This window comes from Nerophis ophidion, linkage group LG12 (assembly GCF_033978795.1).
Source record: "Nerophis ophidion isolate RoL-2023_Sa linkage group LG12, RoL_Noph_v1.0, whole genome shotgun sequence".
Classification (NCBI taxonomy): Eukaryota; Metazoa; Chordata; class Actinopteri; order Syngnathiformes; family Syngnathidae; genus Nerophis; species Nerophis ophidion.
The window spans coordinates 18211376-18234732 of record NC_084622.1 but is presented as its reverse complement, the minus strand read 5'-3'; the positions used below and the strand labels follow the sequence as shown (position 1 = coordinate 18234732).

Here is a 23357-nt window from a genome sequence, read left to right as displayed (position 1 = left end):
AATTTTGGAGTTTAAAGCATTGAGTTGTCATTTTATTGTAATTAGCTGCAATATTGGACAAGCAGTAGAAAATCGGATGGATGGATGGATTGCAACTATGAAGTTGCAGCGTTTAATTGTAACTATTTTAATGAACTGTCAAATCACATCTCTGCAGTTACAGTAAATATATTCCACAGTAAATCGAGTTAATGTTACTGTAAAAGTAATGCGATCATAAACCGGCAATCATTTGCTGTAATTTTACAATCAAGCTTTTTTTTGTTTGTTTTTTACAGGGTAACAATTTTATAAAATTGCCAATAACCTTTTATTTATTTTAAATGTAACTATTAGTTGTATTATTTTCATATAACTCGTAATGTATTGAACTGAAAATGTATGTTTCAGACTCGTTTTTTTTTAATATATATATAAAAAGAATGAGTGTCACAAAACGTCTTTTTATTAACGCAAGCTGATGAATACAAACTAGTCTAAAGTTGTGCAACCTATTTTTATGGACTTGCCTCTTTGTGATGTTAAGTTCCTGTTATGAGCTGTTATACAACAGTGGTTCTCAACCTTTTTTCAGTGAAGTACCCCCTGTGAACATTTTTTTCAATTCAAGTACCCCCTAATCAGAGCAAAGCATTTTTGGTTGAATTAAAGAGATAACGAAGTAAAATACAGTTTCTGATTTATTAAATTGTATAACAGTGCAAAATATTGCTCATTTGTAGTGGTCTTTCTTGAACTAAAACCTTGTTGAAAAATAAACAAGTGATTCAATTATAGACAAAGATTTCTACACGTAGAAGTAATCATCAACTTAAAGTGCCCTCTTTGGGGATTGCAATAGAGATCCATCTGGATTCATCAATGTAGTTCTAAAGATTTCTTCACAAAAAAAGGAAATCATATTTATGGAACATGTCCACAAAAAATCTAGCTGTCAACACTGAATATTGCATTGTTGCATTTCTTTCCACAGTTTATGAACTTACATTCATATTTTGTTGAAGTATTATTCAATAAATATATTTATAAAGGATTTTTGAATTGCTGCTATTTTTAGAATATTTTAAAAAAATCTCACGTACCTCTTGGCATACCTTCAAGTACCCCCAGGGGTACGCGCACCCCCATTTGAGAACCACTGTTATACAGTATATGCATTGAGCTCTTATTTTGAAGGCGCTCAGAGCGGAAGTTGTGGTGGTGCGGTGTTTTGAAAACAAACGAAATAAACTCGTGTTGAAATTGTTGAAATTGTTGAAATTTATAAATAAACCTTTAAAAAAAAATCGTGTAAAACTGGAGCCTTTGTGTTTGTTATTTTGTAGTTTTCTACAATATGGGCGACATACATAAACCCTCGGTTACAGTTGTATGTAACAAAAGTTGTGTTTTAGGCACATTTGTTAAAAATAATGTCGTCATAGTCCGCTTATATATAAATATGTTCATGATCAGATCTCGCGGTAATGCTTACATCTCGCGAGAGTTACACCGATGACGTAACGTTTTGACCTTTGTCCCAGCACACTCTCAGACTGCAGTCTCTAAGAGCTTCCACGTCGAGGAGTCCGTCATGAACAGAGTTTGGACCAAAACCAACGTGACACGCTTGGTAAGAACTTGACGTTAATTAATTGATTAATAACATTTGTATGCTTTGTGGACTTTAGTTGGCGCTAAGTAACATCCTTAGAGCTAACGTGTCCCTGCAGAAAGTGCACATTTCTTCCAAAGTCGGCTTTTTTGTGTGTAAGAACTTGTTTACAATAAACATGATTAACTGTAAAAAAAAATAATAATTGAAGTTGTTCGTGTGATAGTTTTTGCCACATTGCGATGTTATTCCTTGCTAATGCTAGTTAGCATAGCTCGCGCAGTCGTTATGAAACTCCGGCTTTGTAAACATTGGAGTTATGAACGCAGACTGCTGTTATTAAACTCACATTTAATTCTTGTCATGCCACGTCAAAGCTTAAATTGAGTACATTGCGGCAATTGTACGAAAGCAGGCCGTTGGATTTTATTATTCAAGGTTGTGTAAGTCCGCTCTGTTATCGGCTAGTAATGTCTGGCTGAGTCCAGCTGGCGTTAAGTTGAAGGTGACTGAAGAACTTTCTTCTTCTTCTTCTTGCACACTTTGATTAATTGATTGAAACTTTTATTAGTAGATTGCACAGTTCAGTACACATTCCGTACAATTGACCACTAAATGGTAACACCCCAATAAGTTTTTCAACTTGTTTAAGTCGGGGTCCACGTTAATCAATTACTCAATCATTCACTCAAAGTCCTACTCATTTCAATGGACATTTCATGGGATTTTTTGGGAAAATGTTAAAAGGCTTTAATGTTCTGAATGAGTTGATATGGTTGGTGTTGGACTCTTCCCAAATTGAGAAATTATATTAAGGAATTCCGTGGAAAACCTTGAATTTTTCCAGTTCAAAAGACAACTGTTTTTTTTATTGTGATTAAGAAGAATGTTTTGACGTTAGAATGGTTGAAGTGGGTTGAAAAATGTGGAAGGAGTATTCAATCAATCAATCAATGTTTATTTATATAGCCATAAATCACAAGTGTCTCAAAGGGCTGCACAAACCACAACGACATCCTCGGTGGAGCCCACATAAGGGCAAAGAAAAACTCACCCCAGGGGACCGAAAGCAATGGATGTCGAATGGGTCTAACATGTTTTTGTGAAAATCCAAGCCATAGTGGATCCAACATAACGGTGAGAGTCCAGTCCAAAGTGGATAGTAGCGAGAGTCTCATCCAAAGTGGAGCCAGCAGGAAACCATCCCAAGGCGGATCAGCAGCACAGAGATGTCCCCAACCGATACACAGGCGAGCATTCCATCCTGGGTCCCGACTCTGGACGAGCAATCCATCCTGGGTCCAGACTCTGGACAGCCAGTACTTGCTCTGCTGTGAACGGGACTCTCGCTGCTGTGTTGGATCCGCTTTGGACTGGACTCTTGTGGCTGTGTTGGATCCATTATGAATTGAACTTTCACAGTATCATGTTAGACCTGCTCGACATCCATTGTTTTCGTCCTCTCCAAGGTTCTCATAGTCATCATTGTCACAGACGTCCAACTGGGTGTGAGTTTTCCTTGCCCTTATGTGGGCCTACCGAGGATGCCGTAGTGGTTTGTGTTGTGGTTTGTGCAGCCCTTTGAGACACTAGTGATTTAGGGCTATATAAGTAAACATTGATTGATTGATTGATACTTCATCCATGGTCATCGGACCGGACGCCCTCCACAAGGGAGAGGGGGACAAAGGAGAAAAAGAAAAGAAACGGCAGATCAACTGGTCTAAAAAGGGGGCCCATTTAGAAAAAAGTGTCAAAAAGAGTTTGGAAAAAAAGGAATTCTGGGAAGTCCTGGCATTTTTTTAACTTAGAAAAATTATAGTTTGAATGTGCAGGATGAGTGGAATATGTTGAAGGTGGAACGGTTTGAATCGGTTTAAAAATGTGGAAATGGTGGAAGTTTGAAAAATGGAAAATTCATTTTGAATGGGAAAAATGTCCCGGAAAACCTGCAATTCTGTAAATTCTTGGAAATCCGGGAATTTTTTTAAACTGTTGAAGGAAAGCACACCATTTTGAACAGGCTGAATAGTGTGGAGTGTGAATCGAATGACAAATGTGGGAATTGTGAAACCTTGAAAATGTCCCAATTATTTATTTCAATGGAAATTTGGGAATTTGTTGGAAAATGTTAAAAGACTTGAATGTTCTGAATGAGTTGAAATGGTTGGTGTTGGACTTTTTCAAATCGGTCGAGAAATGTTGAAGTAGAAACATTTTTAATTGAGAAATGGCATTAAGGAATTTCAGGAAAACTGGGAATTTTTCCAGGTCCAAAAAACACTGTTTTTTGTCCTGATTAAGAAGAATGTTTTGACGGTGGAACAGTTGAAGTGGGTTGAAAATTGTGGAAGAAGTAGTCGCCAAAATAAAGGGGAAAAAAATGGAGTTCTGGGATTTTTCTTTGAACTTGGAAAAATGATAGTTTGAATGTCCAGGATGAGTAAAATATGTTGAAGGTAGAATGGTTTGATTCGGTTGAAAATTTGGAAATGGTGGAAGTTTGAAAAATGGCAAATTCATTTTGAATGGGAAAAATGTCCCAGAAAACCTGGAATTCTTGGAAATCCGGGAATTTTTAAAAAATGTTGAAGGAGAGCACACCATTTTGAACAGGCTGAATAGTGTGGAGTTTGAATCGAATAACAAATGTGGGAATTGTAAAACTTTGAAAAATGTCCCACTCATTTCAATGGAAATTTCATGGAAATTTGGGAATTTTTTGTAAAATCCTAAGACTTGAATGTTCTGAATGAGTTGAAATAGTGGTGTTGGACTTTTTCAAATTGGTCGAGAAATGTTGAAGTAGTAACAGTTTTAATTGAGAAATGGTATTAAGGAATTTTGGGGAAAACTGGGAATTTTTCCAGTTCAAAAATCAACTGCGTTTTCTTATCCCGATTAAGAAGAATGTTTTGACGATGGAACGGTTTAAGTGTGTTAAAAATGTGGAAGGAGTAGTCCCCAGAAATATGGGTCAAAAAGGGATTGAAAAAAAGGGAATTCTGGGAATTACTAGAATTTTTTTAAACTTGGAAAATGATAGTTTGAATGTGCAGGATGAGTGGAATATGTTGAAGGTGGAATGGTTTGATTCGGTTGAAAAATGTGGAAATATGGAAGTTTGAAAAATGGCCAATTCATTTTGAATGGTAAAAATGTCCCGGAAAACCTAGAATTCTTGGAAATCCCGGATTTTTTTAAACTGTTGAAGGAGAGCACACGATTTTGAACAGGCTGAATATTGCGGACTTTGAATCGGATGACAAATGTGGGAATTGTGAAACTTTGAAAAATGTCCCACTCATTTTAATGGGAATTTCATGGAAATTTGGGAATTTTTTGTAAAATGTTAAGACTTTAATGTTCTGAATGAGTTGAAATGGTTGGTGTTGGACTTCTTCAAATTGGTCGAGAAATGTTGAAGTAGTAACAGTTTTAATTGAGAAATGGTATTAAGGAATTTTGGGGAAAACTGGGAATTTTTCCAGTTAAAAAATCAACTGCGTTTTCTTATACCGATTAAGAAGAATGTTTTGACGACGGAATGGTTGAAGTGTGTTGAAAAATGTGGAAGGAGTAGTCCCCAGAAATATGGGTCGAACGGGATTGGAAAAAAGGGAATTCTTGGAATTACTGGAATTTTTTTAAACTTGGAAAATGATAGTTTGAATGTGCAAGATGAGTGAAATATGTTGAAGGTGGAATGGTTTGAGTCGGTTGAAAAATGTGGACATATGGAAGTTTGAAAAATGGCCAATTCATTTTGAATGGTAAAAATGTCCCCGAAAACCTAGAATTTTTGGAAATCCGGGAATTTTTTTAAACTGTTGAAGGAGAGTACACCATTTTGAACAGGCTGAATATTGCGGACTTTGAATCGGATGACAAATGTGGGAATTGTGAAACTTTGAAAAATGTCCCACTCATTTTAATGGGAATTTCATGGAAATTTGGGAATTTTTTGTAAAATGTTAAAACTTGAATGTTCTGAATGAGTTGAAATGGTTGGTGTTGGACTTTTTCCAAATTGGTTGAGAAATGTTGAAGTAGTAACAGTTTTAATTGAGAAAAGGTATTATGGAATTTTGGGGAAAGCTGGGAATTTTTCCAGTTCAAAAATCAACTGCTTTTTCTTATCCCGATTAAGAAGAATGTTTTGACGATGGAAGTGTGTTAAAAAATGTGTAAGGAGTAGTCCCCAGAAATATGGGTCAAAAAGGGAATTCTGGGAATTACTAGAATTTTTTTAAACTTGGAAAATGATAGTTTGAATGTGCAGGATGAGTGAAATATGTTGAAGGTGGAATGGTTTGAATCGGTTGAAAAATGTGGAAATGGTGGAAGTTTGAAAAATGGCCAATTCAGTTTGAATGGGGAAAAATGTCCGGGACGACCTGGAATTCTGGTAAATCTGGGAATTTTTGGAATTAGTACAGGGAAAGCCCTCGATTGCTGAATAGGCTGAACAGTTTGAAGTTGGAACGGTTTGAATCAGGTAAAAAATGTGGAAGGTAAATCGTGCCAAAATTTGTAGAAGAAGAAGAAGAATAAAAAGATGAATTTTGGTGTAGAAAAACGTGTGTGAATGTTTTGGAGCATTCACACATTTATTCCTCCAAAATGTATTCAAGATGTGCATAATTACAACAGTTTTTTACACAAGCACAACATGATCTCCAACATAAAAGCATGTTGGTCCCCACTTGAACAGAGCGGCGTGTTGCAGAGGTTGCAGAGCACCTTGGTGGTTGCTGAGCACAACAATGAGAAGTTGACGCCCATCACCTTGAATGCCATCACTGCTGCTTGCAGACTTGGTGGAGAAGTATCTTGTCTGGTGGCGGGAACAAACTGTGCAAAGGTGCGTGACCACGTTCATCAGGAATCTCCTGCAAAGTGAACATCAAACTGTGACTTTCCTTTTCCAGGTTGTGGAAGAAATCAGTCAAGTAAGCGGTGTGAAGAAAGTGTTGGTGGTTCAGAATGATTCTTACAAAGGAGCCCTGCCAGGTCTAGAGACTAAAAACATGTCATCAATGATCATCAAAGAGTGTGTTGTGCATCTTTATTGACATGCTGGCTGCTGTTGTTGTGCAGAGGAGCTGACGCCTCTCATCCTGGCAACTCACAAGCAGTTCTGCTTTACTCACATCTGTGCTGGAGCGTCTGCTTTTGGAAAGGTACGACACAACCGCAACACTTAATGCTGTTTGCACTTCTTATTTTGGCTAGGGATGTATTCAGAGTACCGGTATTTTTTGAAACCGGTTCCTGATTGGGTCGATCTACACCAGGGGTGTCCAAACTTTTTCCACTGAGGGCCGCACACCGAAAAATCAAAGCAAGCGGGGGCCATTTTGATATGTTTTTATTTAAAAAACCAATACGATATACGTGTAAAAATAAACATTTAGGCCTCCACTCAGGCTTAATCCCAGGGACCCCAAAATATTTTGGTCCAAAAAATATTTAAAATGTGTCATTATTTTGTAATATTGATATTCAAGGTTTAAATCTCTAGATCGACATTAGGTTTATCTTTTAATATAACGTTTTTAAAGATTTAAGTTGTATGCCCTTTTTGTCAAAGAAAACCCTGTTTTGTTATGGAAAAAACCCACAAATTATGCAATAGTTTCCCCCAATAGAATTTTAAATTGAAATATTTGAGATTATAGAATTGGAGCCTTAAAAATATCAACACATAACACCATTGATTTCAATTGGTTATTTTTTTTAGCAATGACACAAAAAAAATCCACAAAAATTATTGGGGATCCAAAAGGGTCCTACTCATTAAAAATAAAACCCTTTTTTTTTTTTTTTTTTTTACTGTTTACTTTAAACACAATTGTCTTGAGATCAACTTCAGATCCATCTGTCACTTATAACTTTTATTGTTTTTTGTTTTTTGTTTGTTATTATTAGGCCCTTCTTTGGAAAAAAAAGTGTTTTTTATATGGAGACACAAAATATACAACATTTTCCCCCAAAAATATCTCAAAGTGGAATATTTAATGTGACATTGATTTTGATTTATTATTTTTTTAAAGAAAATAACAGCCTGCATGGCAGCTTTGTGTTATTAGAGTAAACTTTTGCAACATTTTCTTGTCACATTTCACCTGTTTACTCTTTTATACCACTTTTTATGTTTTTAATTTTTTTAATTGTATTTTTAGAATGTGCTTAGGGCCGTTTAAAAAATTATTCGCAGGCCGCAAATGGTCCCCGGGCCACACTTTGGACACCCCTGGTCAAAACCAAGGGTGGCCATTACGTGGATGGCGAGCTAGCGGTGGATGGTGGAGGGTGTGTCAGTCCATCACCAGCCAAGCAGCCAAGCACTAAAAAAAATCAATCTTCACCAAGACGTGACTTTAATTATTTGATTGACATTCACGCCACCCGAGGGTCTTGTGAGATGACGCCGGCTGCTGCCACATCATTATTAATAAAAAATGACCGACAGGAAGGTGAGAAACACTTGATATTAGCAGACTCTCGCACCGTACCTGCCGTCCAAACTCTGAAGACCGACTGTGCAGTTCCTGTCTTCACAATAAAAGCGCAGCGTCATCCTGCCTGCGCTAACAAAATAAGAGTCTCAGAAAGCGAGCAAGCTACGGAATTGGCCTCCACTGTATTTCTTGTCAATCTCAATTGGTCGACCAAAAGTAAGAACTGAACTGGGCAAGAAAGCATTTACCGTAATTTTCGGATTATAAGTCGCACCTGCCAAAAATGCATAATAAAGAAGGAAAAAAACATATATATGTTGCACTGGAGTATAAGTCGCATTTTTGGGGGAAATTTATTTGATAAAACCCAACAGCAAGAATAGACATTTGAAAGGCAATTTAAAATAAATAAAGAATAGTGAACAGGGGGCTTCACGGTGGCAGAGGGGTTAGTGCGTCTGCCTCACAATACGAAGGTCCTGCAGTCCTTGGTTCAAATCCAGGCTCAGGATCTTTCTGTGTGGAGTTTGCATGTTCTCCCCGTGAATGCGGGTTCCCTCTGGGTACTCCGGCTTCCTCCCACTTCCAAAGACATGCACCTGGGGATAGGTTGATTGGCAACACTAAATTGGCCCTAGTGTGTGAATGTTGTCTGTCTATCTGTGTTGGCCCTGCGATGAGGTGGCGACTTGTCCAGGGTGTACCCCGCCTTCCGCCCGATTGTAGCTGAGATAGGCGCCAGCGCCCCCCGCGATCCCGAAAGGGAATAAGCGGTAGAAAATGGATGGATGAACAACAGGCTGAATAAGTGTATGTTATATGAGGCATAAATAACCAACTGCTATGTTAACCTAACATATTATGGTAAGAGTCATTCAAATACCTATAACATATAGAACATGCTATACCTTTACCAAACAATCTGTCACTCCTAATCCATAAATCGCATGAAATCTTCTTCCTCGATGTCGCTTCTAAACAACTCTGCCAACTCCAAAAGTATGCGCCGCTTCCTGTTGTCCTTTTCTGCTGCATATTTCACTACATCCATCTTGTAATCTGCAGTACAGGATTTCCTTTTCAACGCCATTTTTGTTCATCCCTTCTTACTTTTTATAAGTTACCGCCAACGTTGAAATGATCCATTTGAATAGCTATGGCAGTAGCATATAGCAGTTAGCAGAGGTGTGGACTCGAGTCACATGACTTGGACTCGAGTCATGAATTTGATGACTTTAGACTCGACTTGACAAAATGTAAAAAGACTTGCAACTCGACTTAGACTTTAACATCCATGACTTGTGACTTGACTTGGACTTGAGCCTTTTGAGCTGACATGACTTGCTACTTTCCCCAAAACCCAACGATTAAAAAGTTATTCAGGAGCGCTCCGTATCTTTCATTTTGTACGTGTGTTCGTCAGCGTGTGTGCGATGACAGCCTGTGCGCTACCTGTCAGTACAACAGCCAATCAAATCACATCCACGTTGTTTCCGTCACACAGCATTCACCCAATCAAATTGCAGGAAAACCAACGAAGAAGAGCTTTCAAACAACAGAAGAATAAGTGAAGAAAATTATGGCATAAAGTGTTTCGTTCGGGTATTAAAAGTATGACTTGGTCAACAAAACAGGAATTGCCGTAAGCAAAACATGCGGTTGGAAGATTACAGACGGAGACGCATCAATTTACAACTTCGTTCGACATTTGTAGTTGCACAAAGAAGGGTAAGCGTTGAATGTAAACTAGCGTTTATTGGCTGAGTAACGTGACTTTTATTTGCTGTGTAGTTAAATCAGTGAAGCTGTAAACTCACTGCTAGCGTTATAACCATAGACATCTTATAAGGGTATGCAGCATCGAGCGCTACTGCCTATTTCCGCAGACGAGACGCGGGGCCGCCATCTTGGAGTGGTGATCCGCTCCACTCAGTGCAATTCATTTGGTAGGAGCCATGAACTGTCAGTGCATTTCATACATCTTACCTGACTGAATACCACTTATATTCACACGCTTTTTTTGTCATACATGTAACTGTGATAAAGGACACAAGTCTTGACGTGTTCATAATTTGCTTAACGGAAATAGAATATTCTTATATGCTATAAGTGACCAGACGTCTGAGATCAAAACTGGGAATATAATCCCAGAGAAGGGGAAAAAAACAGTCAGCTATTTTGAAGTTGAAGAAACAATATGATTAGGTTATATATACATGCGTATAGGCTACATAAACAATGTATGAATACATTAGATATCTATATATCTTACGGACCTATAGACCAGATGTTCTCAAATGGGTGTACTTGAAGGTATGCCAAGGGGTACGTCATATATTTTTTTTAATATTCTAAAAATAGCAACAATTCAAAATCCTTTATAAATATATTTATTGAACAATACTTCAACAAAATATGAATGTAAATTCATAAACTGTGAAAAGAAATGCAACAATGCGATATTCAGTGTTGACAGCTAGATTTTTTTGTGGCCATGTTCCATAAATATTGATGTTAAAGATTTCTTTTTTGTGAAGAAATGTTTAGAATGAAGTTGATGAACCCAGATGGATCTCTATTACCATCCCCAAAGAGGGCACTTTAAGTTGATGATTACTTCTATGTGTAGAAATCTTTATTTATAATTGAATCACTTGTTTATTTTTCAACAAGTTTTTAGTTATATTTACATCTTTTTTTTTTATAAATAGTTCAAGAAAGACCACTACAATTGTGCAATATTTTGCACTGTTATACAGTTTAATAAATCAGAAACTGATGACATAGTGCTGTATTATACTTCTTTATCTCTTTTTTTCAACCAAAAATGCTTTGCTGTGATTAGGGGGTACTTGAATTAAAAACATGTTCACAGGGGGTACATCACTGAAAAAAGGTTGAGGACCACTGTTATAGACTTTATCTCTGTTGCTGCAACAGCAGAGAGTTTATTCTGTCTTGACACTTTGTATTGATATTTTCTATTACATTCTTCCTTTAAATGATCATGTTTACAGTGATTGTTTTATATGTATTTTTCATGTATGTTGCTTTGGATAAAAGTGTCTACCAAATACTTAAACATATATAAACACCTGAAAGTCTTTATTTCAGCTAAAACCACCAGTCTGTTTCACCGGATTCAGAATAAAACCAAATTCTGTCTTACTCAACAAAGTTAGTATTTGAATATTGTTACTTGAAGACTTATCTGTGGTTACAATAAAATGAGAATGTATCATAATCAATGGCAGCTGGTGAATTTTGTTTTAGGTGGGCCTGAAAGTTTGTAAACCAAATACCTGTTGGGGGGGTCATCCTCCCCCAGAAGATTTCTTTGTGATTTTCACATACAAATATTGTAGTTCTTTGCTCCTGCTTAACTCTATGGTAATATTATTTTCACAAAATACAACCAGTAGTATGTTAATGTAAATTCTTACTTGTCAAAAGTAATCCTCCAATTCCTATTTTCAACAGTCCGCTCAATTGAGCAGGAAAACACTGAATACCAGCCCAGCATCTTTGTTTTCTACCTGTCAAATGTTAGTTTAGGCTGCTTGCCGGCTCCTCATCACCACTTCAAGATGGCGGTCAAATTGCTTGCGTCACAGCAGCCAATTCTGCGTCTACTTATAAGATGTCAATGGTTATAACGTCATTGCAAACACGGCAATCTGTTGCGTCCACTGTAGATGCTACCTTATTCATACTCATTGTCAAGTTATTTTTTTTTTAAGCAGGGTTGCATGAGGTACCTACACATAACGTTACGTTAATGAATGTATCACACACAGTAAGGTAACGTTAGACGGTGGTCAGCAGCACCGCATATTTTAGCCACCTACAAAAAGACAATCATAGTCAAATAAAGGCCAGTTAAAATGTATACTATATTAAGAATATGTGTACATATTCCATAAAGCCCTGACATCTAACAAGTACAGCACTGTTCATTGTTATGTTCATGTATTTGTTGTTTTTCATGTGTACGCACACATAAACACATACAGTATGAGATGAGATCAATGAGATAAGGTGACAACATGACATGAACTGCTGATGAACAAGTTACAATGCAATATTCCATGGAAATACAATGTTAACTTTTTGGTGCAAATAAGTACAGTTGCACTTGTTTTTTCAAATGTGTTCATACTGTAAAGGAATGAGTTAAATGTATAGAATAACTGGTTAATAGTGCTATTATGAAGTGCAATGTCAGCACAGTTTTTGTTTTTTTTTACAATAAATACATACAGCGTTTTAAAAGCATGCACAATCTGTGTACATATATTAGTCTGTGGTTAAAAAGACTTGAAATGACTCGAAACCCAAAATGCAGGACTTGGGACTTGACTTGAGACTTTCCACTATTGACTTTGGACTTTACTCGGACTTGCCTGTCTTGACTCGGGACTTGACTCGGGACTTGACTCGAGACTTGAGGGCAAAGACTTGAGACTTACTTGTGACTTGCAAAACAATGACTTGGTCCCACCTCTGGCAGTTAGTGTTCCATTAACCACAATGCACTTCTGCGATGACCCTCCCCCGGCGAATTTTTATTGGTTGACGTGTGTGTGACGATTGCTGACATTTTCTCCGTCTCTTCCGCGAATGAGATAAATAATATTATTTGATATTTTACGGTAATGTTTTAATAATTTCACACATAAGTCGCTCCGTAGTATAAGTCGCACCCCCGACCAAACTATGAAAAAAAACTGAGACTTATAGTCCAAAAAATACGGTAGGTTTTCAGCACCGAAGGCTTGGAGTAACCGAGAATGGAATCTACAATTCAAACCCTTGTTACATTAAATGAGTGTAAAGCTTATTTGAAAGGATTGGAGTCCACCTCGTCTGTATGCACAAGTGCTATGTCAGCAAGTTTTAATCTTGTACATTTGATGTTTTATGTGGTGTTTACTGTTTTTAATGTAACCTTGCTGCTGCCCTCTTGGCCAGGCCTCCCTTGGAAAAGAGTTCTCCGATCTGAATGGGATCTTACCTGGTTAAATAAAGGCTAAATAAAAACAATAAAATTGTAAAGTGTATAAAAAGGCGTATGCAAGCTGGACAAACAAACAAAAAGCCATATCCACACAGATACTTCATTCACGACTACTCCACTACTTTTTCATAACATGCTCACTACTGCCTAGTTTCTCTTGTTATATTCTTATTTTACTGTTATATTTTTATTCTGATTGTTGCTTTTTATTTTTATTCTTATTATAATATTCTTCTATTTTGTTTCTATTTATACCCCCATTATTTACTTTTTAAATTGATCTCAACTCTGTACACTGCTGCTGGAATTTTTATTTTCCTGAGGGAACTCCTGAAGGAATCAATAAAGTTCTATCCATCTATCTTAAACACATACTAATTTATATCTGCGTTTAGGCCTCTTGTCCACACGCAAACGCATAATTTTTTCTTTGAAAAAGTAGACTTTTGCGAACGTCGGCCAAAGTGTGAAGTTCCCAAGCTCCTTGTATGAATGTACACGGCACAGACTTGTGATGACGTCAGTGTTGTGCGCTGTCATTTCCCAAGCTCAACAACGCTGCCTCCAAACACACTTTTTCTTGTATGTTTGAATGTAAACATGCTGCTACTTACACCCAACATTAATAACAAAGACATCAACTGTTGCCATAATAACATTTTCAGTAACATTTAACGGTCATGAAAGCATTTAAACAAGTTAATTCCAAATTGTTGGAGCTCATTTTGTTGTATTTGTCTCTCCTGTATGTGATTGACAGAACCTGCTGCCAAGAGTGGCCGCCAAGTTGGACGTGGCTCCGATCTCCGATATTATTGAGATCAAGTCTCCAGACACATTTGTCCGAGCCATCTATGCAGGTGACGTTTTTGTCTTGGTTCTTTCCCCGCCTCTGTTCCCGGGACTGATGGTGGTTGGTGTTCACAGGAAATGCTCTCAGCACGGTGAAGAGTAGCGAGCCGGTGAAGGTGTTCACCGTGAGAGGAACATCCTTTGAGGCGGCGTCCACTGAGGGAGGAAGTGCTGCGACAGAAAATGGTAAAGGACGTTCTATCACACAGTACTAAACGCCACACTTTTTCTGCAGGCCAGCTACTTTTCGGTTGACCAAGTGGAGGGGATCTACCTCATTCACGTACCGTATTTTTCAGACTATAAGTCGCAGTTTTTTTCATTGTTTGGCCGGGGGTGCGACTTATACTCAGGAGTGACTTACCGTATTTCGTTGAATTGCTGCCGGGTATATAGTATGCGCCTGCCTAGAATTACTGCCGGGTCAAACTCGTTTCGCCAAATAATTAGCATATGCCTAGAATTTCCGCCGGGTCAAACTCCTCACGTCACGAGTGACACTTCACCTGTCATCATTTTCAAAATGGAGGAGGCTGATTTCAATCATTTGAAATTGCATAAAGGGAAGAAGATTAAGAGCTATTCAGTAGGATTTAAGGTCCAAGCTATTGAATATGCCAAAAAGAACAGTAAGCAGCTATGTTTTATTAATATACCGTAGCTGCGTGTGTCAAATATGAGTCATTAAATGACTCCCGCCTCCTGGGGGTAGAGGGCGCTAGTGATCCTTCTTGCGACAACTCGGCTGCAGAAGAAGTGACAACAAGCAGCAAGAGTGAGCAGCGATCCTTTATTTTTCCTCTCGCTTGCACTTTTAACATGGAGGATTACATATCTAAAATAAAACTTTTCTAAACTGGACTTTCACTCGAAGCAGGAGGTAATAAAGGAAGATCTCCATCGAGACAGAGAGACTTTTAAACCTGAAGAAAGATAAGGAAGACTTCTATAAACAAGTTATCGATGCTTTTGATCTTGCATGGACTTCATTTATAAGTAAAGGTAAGACCATAATAAAGTTATTTTTATTAAATGTGCTTTTCATGATGGTTTCCTTACATCACACTCAAATTTATAAGCACAGGCCTAAATTTACCGCATGCCTTTGGTAAGCGCCGGAGTGAGAAGAGGTTTTAAAATAATTAGCGCATGATTGCCTTTACCGCATGCCTTTGGTAAACGCCGGAGTGAGAAGAGGTTTTAAAATAATTAGCGCATGATTGCCTTTACCGCATGCCTTTGGTAAACGCCGGAGTGAGAAGAGGTTTTAAAATAATTAGCGCCCTGGCGGCAATTCAAGGAAAATACGGTATACTCTGAAAAATATGGTCTATAATTTATATTCATTTATTTATGAAAGAAAGTTTTTGGTTAACAAGTTAAAGGTGTTTAATGATAATGCAAGCATGTTTCTTTCATGAAGACAAGAATATAAGTTGATATGATGGTGATTGGAATCAGACAGTACTGACGATAATGTCCACATTTTCAAATGGAGGAGAGAAAAAAAAGTCCTCCTTTCTGTCCAATACCACATGAAAGTGCTTGCTTTTTGTTTGTCTAGCTTCCATACTCCTTTTTGTACACTTTACAAGAAATACATTGGCGGCAAACTCCCTAGCTTGCTAGCTTTCTGAGACTCTTATTTTGTTAGCGCAGGCAGGATGAAGCAGGGCTTTTATTGTGAAGACAGGTACTGGTCTTTAAAGTTTTGACAGCGGGTACGGCGCAAGAGTCTGTTGAAATTAAAAAGTGTATCCCGCCTTCCTGTCGGTCATTTTTTATTAATAATGATTTTGCAGTCACAGACATGTCGTAAGGGGAAGCAGCATGGAGCGCTACTGCCTACTGGAGCTGGCGAGACGCGGGGCCGCCATCTTGGAGTGGTGATCCGCTCCACTCAGTGCAGTTCATTTGTCAGGAGCAATCAACTTTCAGCACATTTACTTCATCTTACCTCTCTGAATACCACTCATTTTCACAACCTTTTTTGTCATACGTGTAGCTAGGATGAAGGACACATGTTTTATTATTCATAGTTTGTGTAACAGCAATGTAATATTCTCATATGCTATAAGTGACCAGACGTCCCAGATCAAAACTGGGAATATAATCCCAGAGAAGGGGAAATGAAAGGAATACAAATAAATCATGATGATGATCACCACTTCAAGATGGCGGACAAATTTCTCGCGTCACAGCAGCCAATGCTGCGTCTACTTATAAGATTTCTATGCTGACAGCAGCCAGCGTCTCACAAGACAGATGGACGTGGTGCTCAGTGCAGGTGTAAATGGGAAATGGGTTGTACTTGTATAGCGCTTTTCTACCTTCAAGGTACTCAAAGCGCTTTGACAATATTTCCACATTTACCCATTCACACACACATTCACACACTGATGGAGGGAGCTGCCATGCAAGGCCCTAACCAGCACCCATCAGGAGCAAGGGTGAAGTGTCTTGCTCAAGGACACAACAGACGTGACAAGGTTGGTAGAAGTTGGGGATTGAACCAGGAACCCTGAGGTTGCTGACACAGCCACCAATGTAGTGGCCAGTGAGAGGACATGTTTGATCCGTGGTGTTCCTCTGACTTCCAGTGGCTGCTAACCCCGCTGTGGGAGTGTCCGAGTGGGTGGAACAGAACCTGACAAAGAATGACCGTCCAGAGCTGACCAGTGCAAAGGTTGTGGTGTCTGGAGGTGGGATCTTGGCTCTTGCACAGTACAAAACGGGCACTGTTTCTTTGTGTTGCTCTCACAACGTATTTAATCCTACTCTAATGTTCCAGGTAGAGGCTTGAAGAGCGGAGACAACTTCAAACTGCTTTATGATCTTGCAGACAAAATGAATGCTGCAGGTGAGAAGCTCTTTGTTGCATCACCTGGTTTACTTTTCATACAATCATTTTTACAATGTGTGTTTGTGTAGTTGGTGCTTCTCGAGCTGCAGTGGATGCTGGTTATGTCCCGAATGATATGCAAGTTGGACAAACGGGCAAGATTGTGGCACCGGTAAGTTGACACCGATGGACATTTCATGACTTAGACATTTCATCTAGTACAAAGGTGTCCAAAGTGCGGCCCGCAGCTAATCTTTTACCGGCCCGCCACACATTCTGCAAAAATTGCAAAATTGATAGTATTGCAAAAATTAAAAAAACATTTACAAAAAGTGGAATGAGGTGAAATCTAATGAGAAAAAGTGGCAATGTTGACACAAAACTGCCAAGAAGGCAGTTTTTTCCCCTTTTGTCTTTATTTTCATTTTTTTCCATTGCTCAAAAAAAAAAAGGAAAAAAAAATCTACGTTTTAATGAATTATTACTTAAAAATTATCACTTTAAAATGATTTATGTGGAAAATGTTGCATATGTTGTGTGGTTGACATGTAAAAACAAAGTTTTGACAAAAGAGCATAAAACAAACAAAATAATAGTTCAAACTTAAAATCCACAGATATATCAGAAGTTGATCTTGAAATTTAAGTGTTAAAAGTAAAAAAAAAAAAAAATAATAATAAAAACGTATCACTTAATGAGTGGGGAACCTTTCGGATCTCAAATATATTTAGTAGGATTTTATTGAACTTTTCATTGTGATTACCGTATTTTTTGGACTATAAGTCGCAGTCTTCTCCACAGTCCAGCAGAGGGTTAGACTTGGCCAAACCCCCCCAAAAAAAAATATATATATATTTTTTTTTTTATAGTTTGGCCAAGTCCCACCCCCCGCCGGACTGTGGAGAAGACTGCGACTTATAGTCCAAAAAATACGGTACTCAAAAATATTAAATAATTCAAATCAATGGTGTCCTGCATTATTGATCTTTGAGGGCTTTAATTGCTAAATAAAGGAACTCTCCTGAAGGAATCAAAGTACTATCTATCAATCTAAATACTGCATATTTCAGTTTTACTATAAAAAACAAAGTTGTCTTTGACAAAAATGGCATAAAACCTTATTTGTTTTACTTTATATCAACCTTAAGTTGATATAGAGGATTACTGTAAGCATTAAATAAAAATAATAATAATTTGACTTATATTTAACATTTTAGCGACTGAGACCCTCTATGCTCCCCAGGAGCCTTAAGGATAAAAAAAAAAAAAGTCATATATTTTGTTATGGTTTGAAAATGAAAAATATCAAAATGGCCCCGCATGCTTACATTTTTCCGTGTGCGGCCCCCTGTGGAAAAAGTTTGGACACCCCTGACTTAGACATTTCATCTAGAATATGTACAGGCCCAAAGTTGGGACACGCCTTCTCATTCACAACACACCTGATGGTCCCAACCCCTCTGATAAAGCAAGAAATTCCACTAATCAACCCTGATAAGGCACACCAGTGAAGTGAAAACCATCTCAGGCTCTTGAAGCTCATTGAGAGAATGCCAAGAGTGTGCAAAGCATTAATCAGAGCAAAGGGTGGCTATTTTGAAAAAACTAAAACAGGGGTCACCAACCTTTTTGAAACCAAGAGCTACTTGTTGGGTACTGATTAATGCGAAGGTCTACCAGTTTGATACACACTTAAATAAATTGTATTTCTGTCTGTCATTCTGTCGTAGATTTGTTTTCCTTTTACGGCAGGTTTTTTTGTAGAGAATAAATGATGAAGAAAACACTTAATTGAAAAAAATGAAAATAAAATTTTGAAACGTATTTTATCTTCAATTTTGACTCCTTAAAATTCAAAATTCTACTGAAAAAAAGAAGAGAAAAGCTAGTTAATTCGAATCTTTTTGAAAAAATTAAAGAATTTATGGAACATCATTAGTAATTTTTCCTGATTAAGATTAATTTTAGAATTTTGATGACATGTTTTAAATAGGTTAAAATCCAATCTGCACTTTGTTAGAATATATAACAAATTGGACCAACCTATATTTCTAACAAAGACAAATCATTATTTCTTCTAGATTTTCCAGAACAAAAAAATTAAAAGAAATTCAAAAGACTTTGAAATGAGATTTAAATTTGATTCTACAGATTTTCTAGAATAATTTCTTTGAATTTTAATCATAAGTTTGAAGAAATATTTCGCAAATATTCTTCGTCGAAAAAACAGAAGCTAAAATGAAGAATTAAATTAAAATGTATTTATTATTCTTGACAATAAAAAAAAAAAATACTTGAACATTGATTTAAATTGTCAAGAAGGAATTTAAAAGGTAAAAAGGTATATGTGTTTAAAAATCCTAAAATCATTTTTAAGGTTGTATTTTTTCTTAAAATTGTCTTTCGGAAAGTTATAAGAAGTAAAGTAAAAAATAAATGAATTTATTTAAACAAGTGAAGACCAAGTCTTTAAAATATTTTCTCGGATTTTCAAATTCTATTTGAGTTTTGTCTCTCTTAGAATTAAAAATGTCGAGCAAAGCGAGACCAGTTTGCTAGTAAATAAATACAATTTAAAAAAATGGAGGCATCTCACTCGTAAGTGCTGCTAGTTGAGCTATTTTTAGAACAGGCCAGCGGGCGACTCATCTGGTCCTTACGGGCGACCCCTGAACTAAAATATGGAAGGTTTGCAATGACAAAAAATTGTTTTACTCAATATGACCGTACTCAATATGGTAAGTTATTTAAACAAAATTCCTAAACCAAACATGCAAAACAATGTATCTTTGTTAGTTTTACTAAAAAAACATGAGCTTTTGTAAGGTTTGTGAATACAAACATTTGTTTTACTCAGTATGACAGTAATGTTCTTGGAATCCTGAGATCATGTGAAAAAAGCAATGAAACAAATATTCAAATATATTTTTTAAACCAAACATACAAAATGTCTACAAATGCCTGAAATAATGTATCTTTGTGAGTTTTACCAGAAAAATTGATATGTTTTTTGATTGGATTTTTTGATTGATTGAGACTTATTAGTAGATTGCACAGTACAGTACATATTCCGTACAATTACAACTAAATGGTAACACCCCAAAAAGTTTTTCAACTTGTTCAAGTCGGTTTCCACGTGAATCAATTCATGATTGGCAACACTAAATGGTCCCTAGTATGTGAATGTTGTCTATCTGTGTTAGCCCTGCGATGAGCTGGGTGTACGATTTCCGCCTGAATGCACCTGAGATAGGCTCCAGCACCCCCCGCGACTCCAAAAGGGAAAGGCGGTAAAAAATGGATGGATGGACAGAATATAAAACACGTTTCCAGTAATTTCACCTTTTTTTTGTTAAGTACATAACTCCACGTGTGTTCATTCATAGTTTTGATGTGACAATCTACAATGTAAATAGTCATGAAAATAAAGATTGAATGAGAAGGTGTGTCCAAACCTCTGGCCTGTACTGTACTTACTGTATGTACGCCACAAGTTGCGTGAAGTAAGCCAACGCACGTTTAAATGGGGCCTATTGCGATTTTTATATTTTCTGATGTTCTAACAATGTCGTATACTTTTGTTAAACAATTTTAATTAGTTTAGTTAGTTCATTATTTCTTCGGTCGGTGGTCAACAAAATAAACAAACAGTTGTACATTCATTAATTGAAAATGTTGCAGACTGAAAAGGTTTAGGCTGAAGTTGAAAATTTATCAAAGTTTATTGAAATAGGGACAGATACAAAACACATAGATATTTGAAACAGTTATTCAATGTATGCATCATAATGTTTGCAGCCAAAGCTAATTTACAACACTTTTCCCCAACAACAACATAGATCCAACATCATTAAAATAGGAAAATAATAATAAAACAAGAGTCGATAATAATGATAATAGAAATAATACAGAAAAAGTGCAAACTAGATAAAAGCCAATAATAATAATAATAACACAAAATGCAGACTAGATAAAAAAACAATTTGTAAAAATGAGTAAAAACTAAACATGGGAACACGATTGCTGCTCAACTAGCCATAATTGTGTTTGTATTTTTGAAAGTGACAAGTACATATACTTTTTCAAAGTGTCAGGTAAAGAGTTCCATAGTTGTGCTCCTTTTATTGAAAAGGCAGTCTGGACAAAAGATGTTCTACGGAATGGAACGCAATAGTTGCCTTTTGACATTGCTCTGGTGGTAGATCTGCTACCACTTTCAGTCTTGTAATTGCCTTGCAGAGCAACTGGGGAGCAGAGTTATCCAAGCATTTAAAAACCAGTTTGACTGTATGTAACAAAATAAAATTGGTAAAACTTAAAATATTGTATTTGGTTAAAATTTGGCAATGATGATAATGTAGACTCTTCTTGTCTCTGACTTTCAAGGCGCGGTTATAAAGACACTCCATGGTCTTGATTGATGAATAGTGGGCCTGGGACCATGTAGTTAAGCCATAAACACTTCTTGCACCTAACCATATAAACAATGTCAAATACAAGATGAGCTTCCAAAAATTATGAAATTTCATCTGCACAACATATTATAAATACACCTTGTACACAACATTATATAAACAGTAAAGACATGTGAAATATCCTTGTACAATTGGACCAAATATATACTATATACAAACTATTATTATTTATATAACATTGATGGTATTAACTACTGTGTTCATTCAAGAGTGATATCTTTTTTTTTTAGACATTGGTCTTAAAGTGTTTTTTAAACGTGTGAATGGAACTGCTCATGTGTTAAATGTCAAATCTTCAAATGATGAGGTTCTTGCATTTTGGCGTACAAGTTTCCTCACAATTTTGGATGCCTTTGTTCACAGACGTTTTCAGTCCGGCTGCGTTGTGAAATATTTAGACAGCAAGTCAAGCTCATTTTCTAATAACTTGCAGACCGAGACAGACTCAAAACAACAAAATGGAACAAATGTACGCCAAAACATTATCTAGAACAGGGGTCACCAACCTTTTTGAAACCAAGAGCTACTTCTTGGGTACTGATTAATGCGAAGGGCTACCAGTTTGATACACACTTAAATAAATTGCCAGAAATAGCCAATGTGCTCAATTTACCTTTAATAAATAAATCTATATATATACATATATATATTAAAAAATGGGTATTTCTGTCTGTCATTCCATCGTACATTTTTTTTCCATTTAACGAAGGTTTTTTGTAGAGAATAAATGATGAAAAAAAAACACTTAATTGAACGGTTTAAAAGAGGAGAAAGCACGAAAAAAAATCTAAATTTAATTTTGAAACATAGTTTATCTTCAATTTCGACTCTTTTTAAAATTCAAAATTCAACTCAAAGAAATTAAGAGAAAAACTAGCAAATTTGAATCTTTTTGAACATTTTTTAAAATAATTTATGGGACATCATTAGTAATTTTTCCTGATTAAGATTAATTTTAGAATTTTGATGACATGTTTTAAATAGGTTAAAATCCACTTTGAAATAAGATTTAAATTTGATTCTACAGATTTTCTAGATTTGCCAGAATATTTTTTGGGAATTTTACTCTTAATAAGTTTGAAGAAATATTTCACAAATATTCTTCGTCGAAAAAACAGAAGCTAAAATGAAGTATTAAATTATTATTCTTTACAATAAAAAGAAAAATTACGTGAACATTGATTTAAATTGTCAGAAAGGAAGAGGAAGGAATTTAAAAGGTAAAAAGGTATGTGTTATAAAAATCCTAAAAGCATTTTAAGGTTGTATTTTTTCTCTAAAATTGTCTTTCTGAAAGGTATAAGAAGCGAAGTAAAAAAAATAAATGAATTTAATTAATTTAGACCAATTCTTTAACAGTATTTTCTTGGATTTTCAAATTCTATTTGAGTTTTGTCTCTCTTAGAATTAAAAATGTCCAGCAAAGCGAGACCAGCTTGCTAGTAAATAAATACAATTTAAAAAATAGAGGCAGCTCACTGGTAAGTGCTGCTATTTGAACTATTTTTAGAACAGGCCAGCGGGCGACTCATCTGGTCCTTACGGGCGACCTGGTGCCCGCGGGCATCTCGTTGGTGACCCCTGATCTAGACCAGAGGTTCTCAAACTTTTTTCACCAGAAAACTCCAAGTACCAGCATGATGACCAACATTAAAATACAGTAGCATAGTAGGATTAAATATTCATTAATAACAAGCCAGAGTTTTTTTGTGTGTGTATTTATATATAGTTCATAAAGTCTTTATGATTGGGAACAGATTATTTGCATTTGGATTGTTTCAAAAACCAGTGTCCGGGAACAGAAGATGTTCAACCTCAGTAATTCCATGATAGATCATTATTGTCATTCCTGTTCCTAAAATGTTGAAATTAATTACAAGTCTGAGGTAGTTGGACCATGTGATGATTATCAACACATGAAATATTTGAGGTGTACTTTGTTAGTTTCACTTAGACTCGGAGCAGTGATGTCAACATCTGGTTTCTCCCGCCGCTCAAGTTGAGTAAACATGCATTTTTCTGGACTCTATTGAGCTGAACAAGCAGCGTACAAGAGCGCTGAAATATTGATAATAAAGGTGCAGAAAGCTCATGTGCGGTTGTAGTGCTCAGT

The 23357-nt window shown here is 36.5% G+C and overlaps 1 protein-coding gene across 1 annotated transcript in view; it reads left to right on the top strand.

The window, feature by feature from the left end:
• The first annotated feature begins 1458 nt into the window (after positions 1-1458).
• The window catches only part of etfa (electron transfer flavoprotein subunit alpha), a 25859-nt gene continuing 3960 nt past the window's right edge, over positions 1459-23357 (top strand). The window contains exons 1-9 of the mRNA XM_061916970.1: positions 1459-1612; positions 6309-6458; positions 6526-6607; positions 6695-6777; positions 13836-13935; positions 14003-14113; positions 16528-16629; positions 16719-16787; positions 16859-16941. Of these exons, the coding sequence (XP_061772954.1) occupies positions 1574-1612; positions 6309-6458; positions 6526-6607; positions 6695-6777; positions 13836-13935; positions 14003-14113; positions 16528-16629; positions 16719-16787; positions 16859-16941 (819 nt within the window). The 5' untranslated portion in view covers positions 1459-1573. The remainder of the gene's footprint in view (positions 1613-6308; positions 6459-6525; positions 6608-6694; positions 6778-13835; positions 13936-14002; positions 14114-16527; positions 16630-16718; positions 16788-16858; positions 16942-23357) is intronic.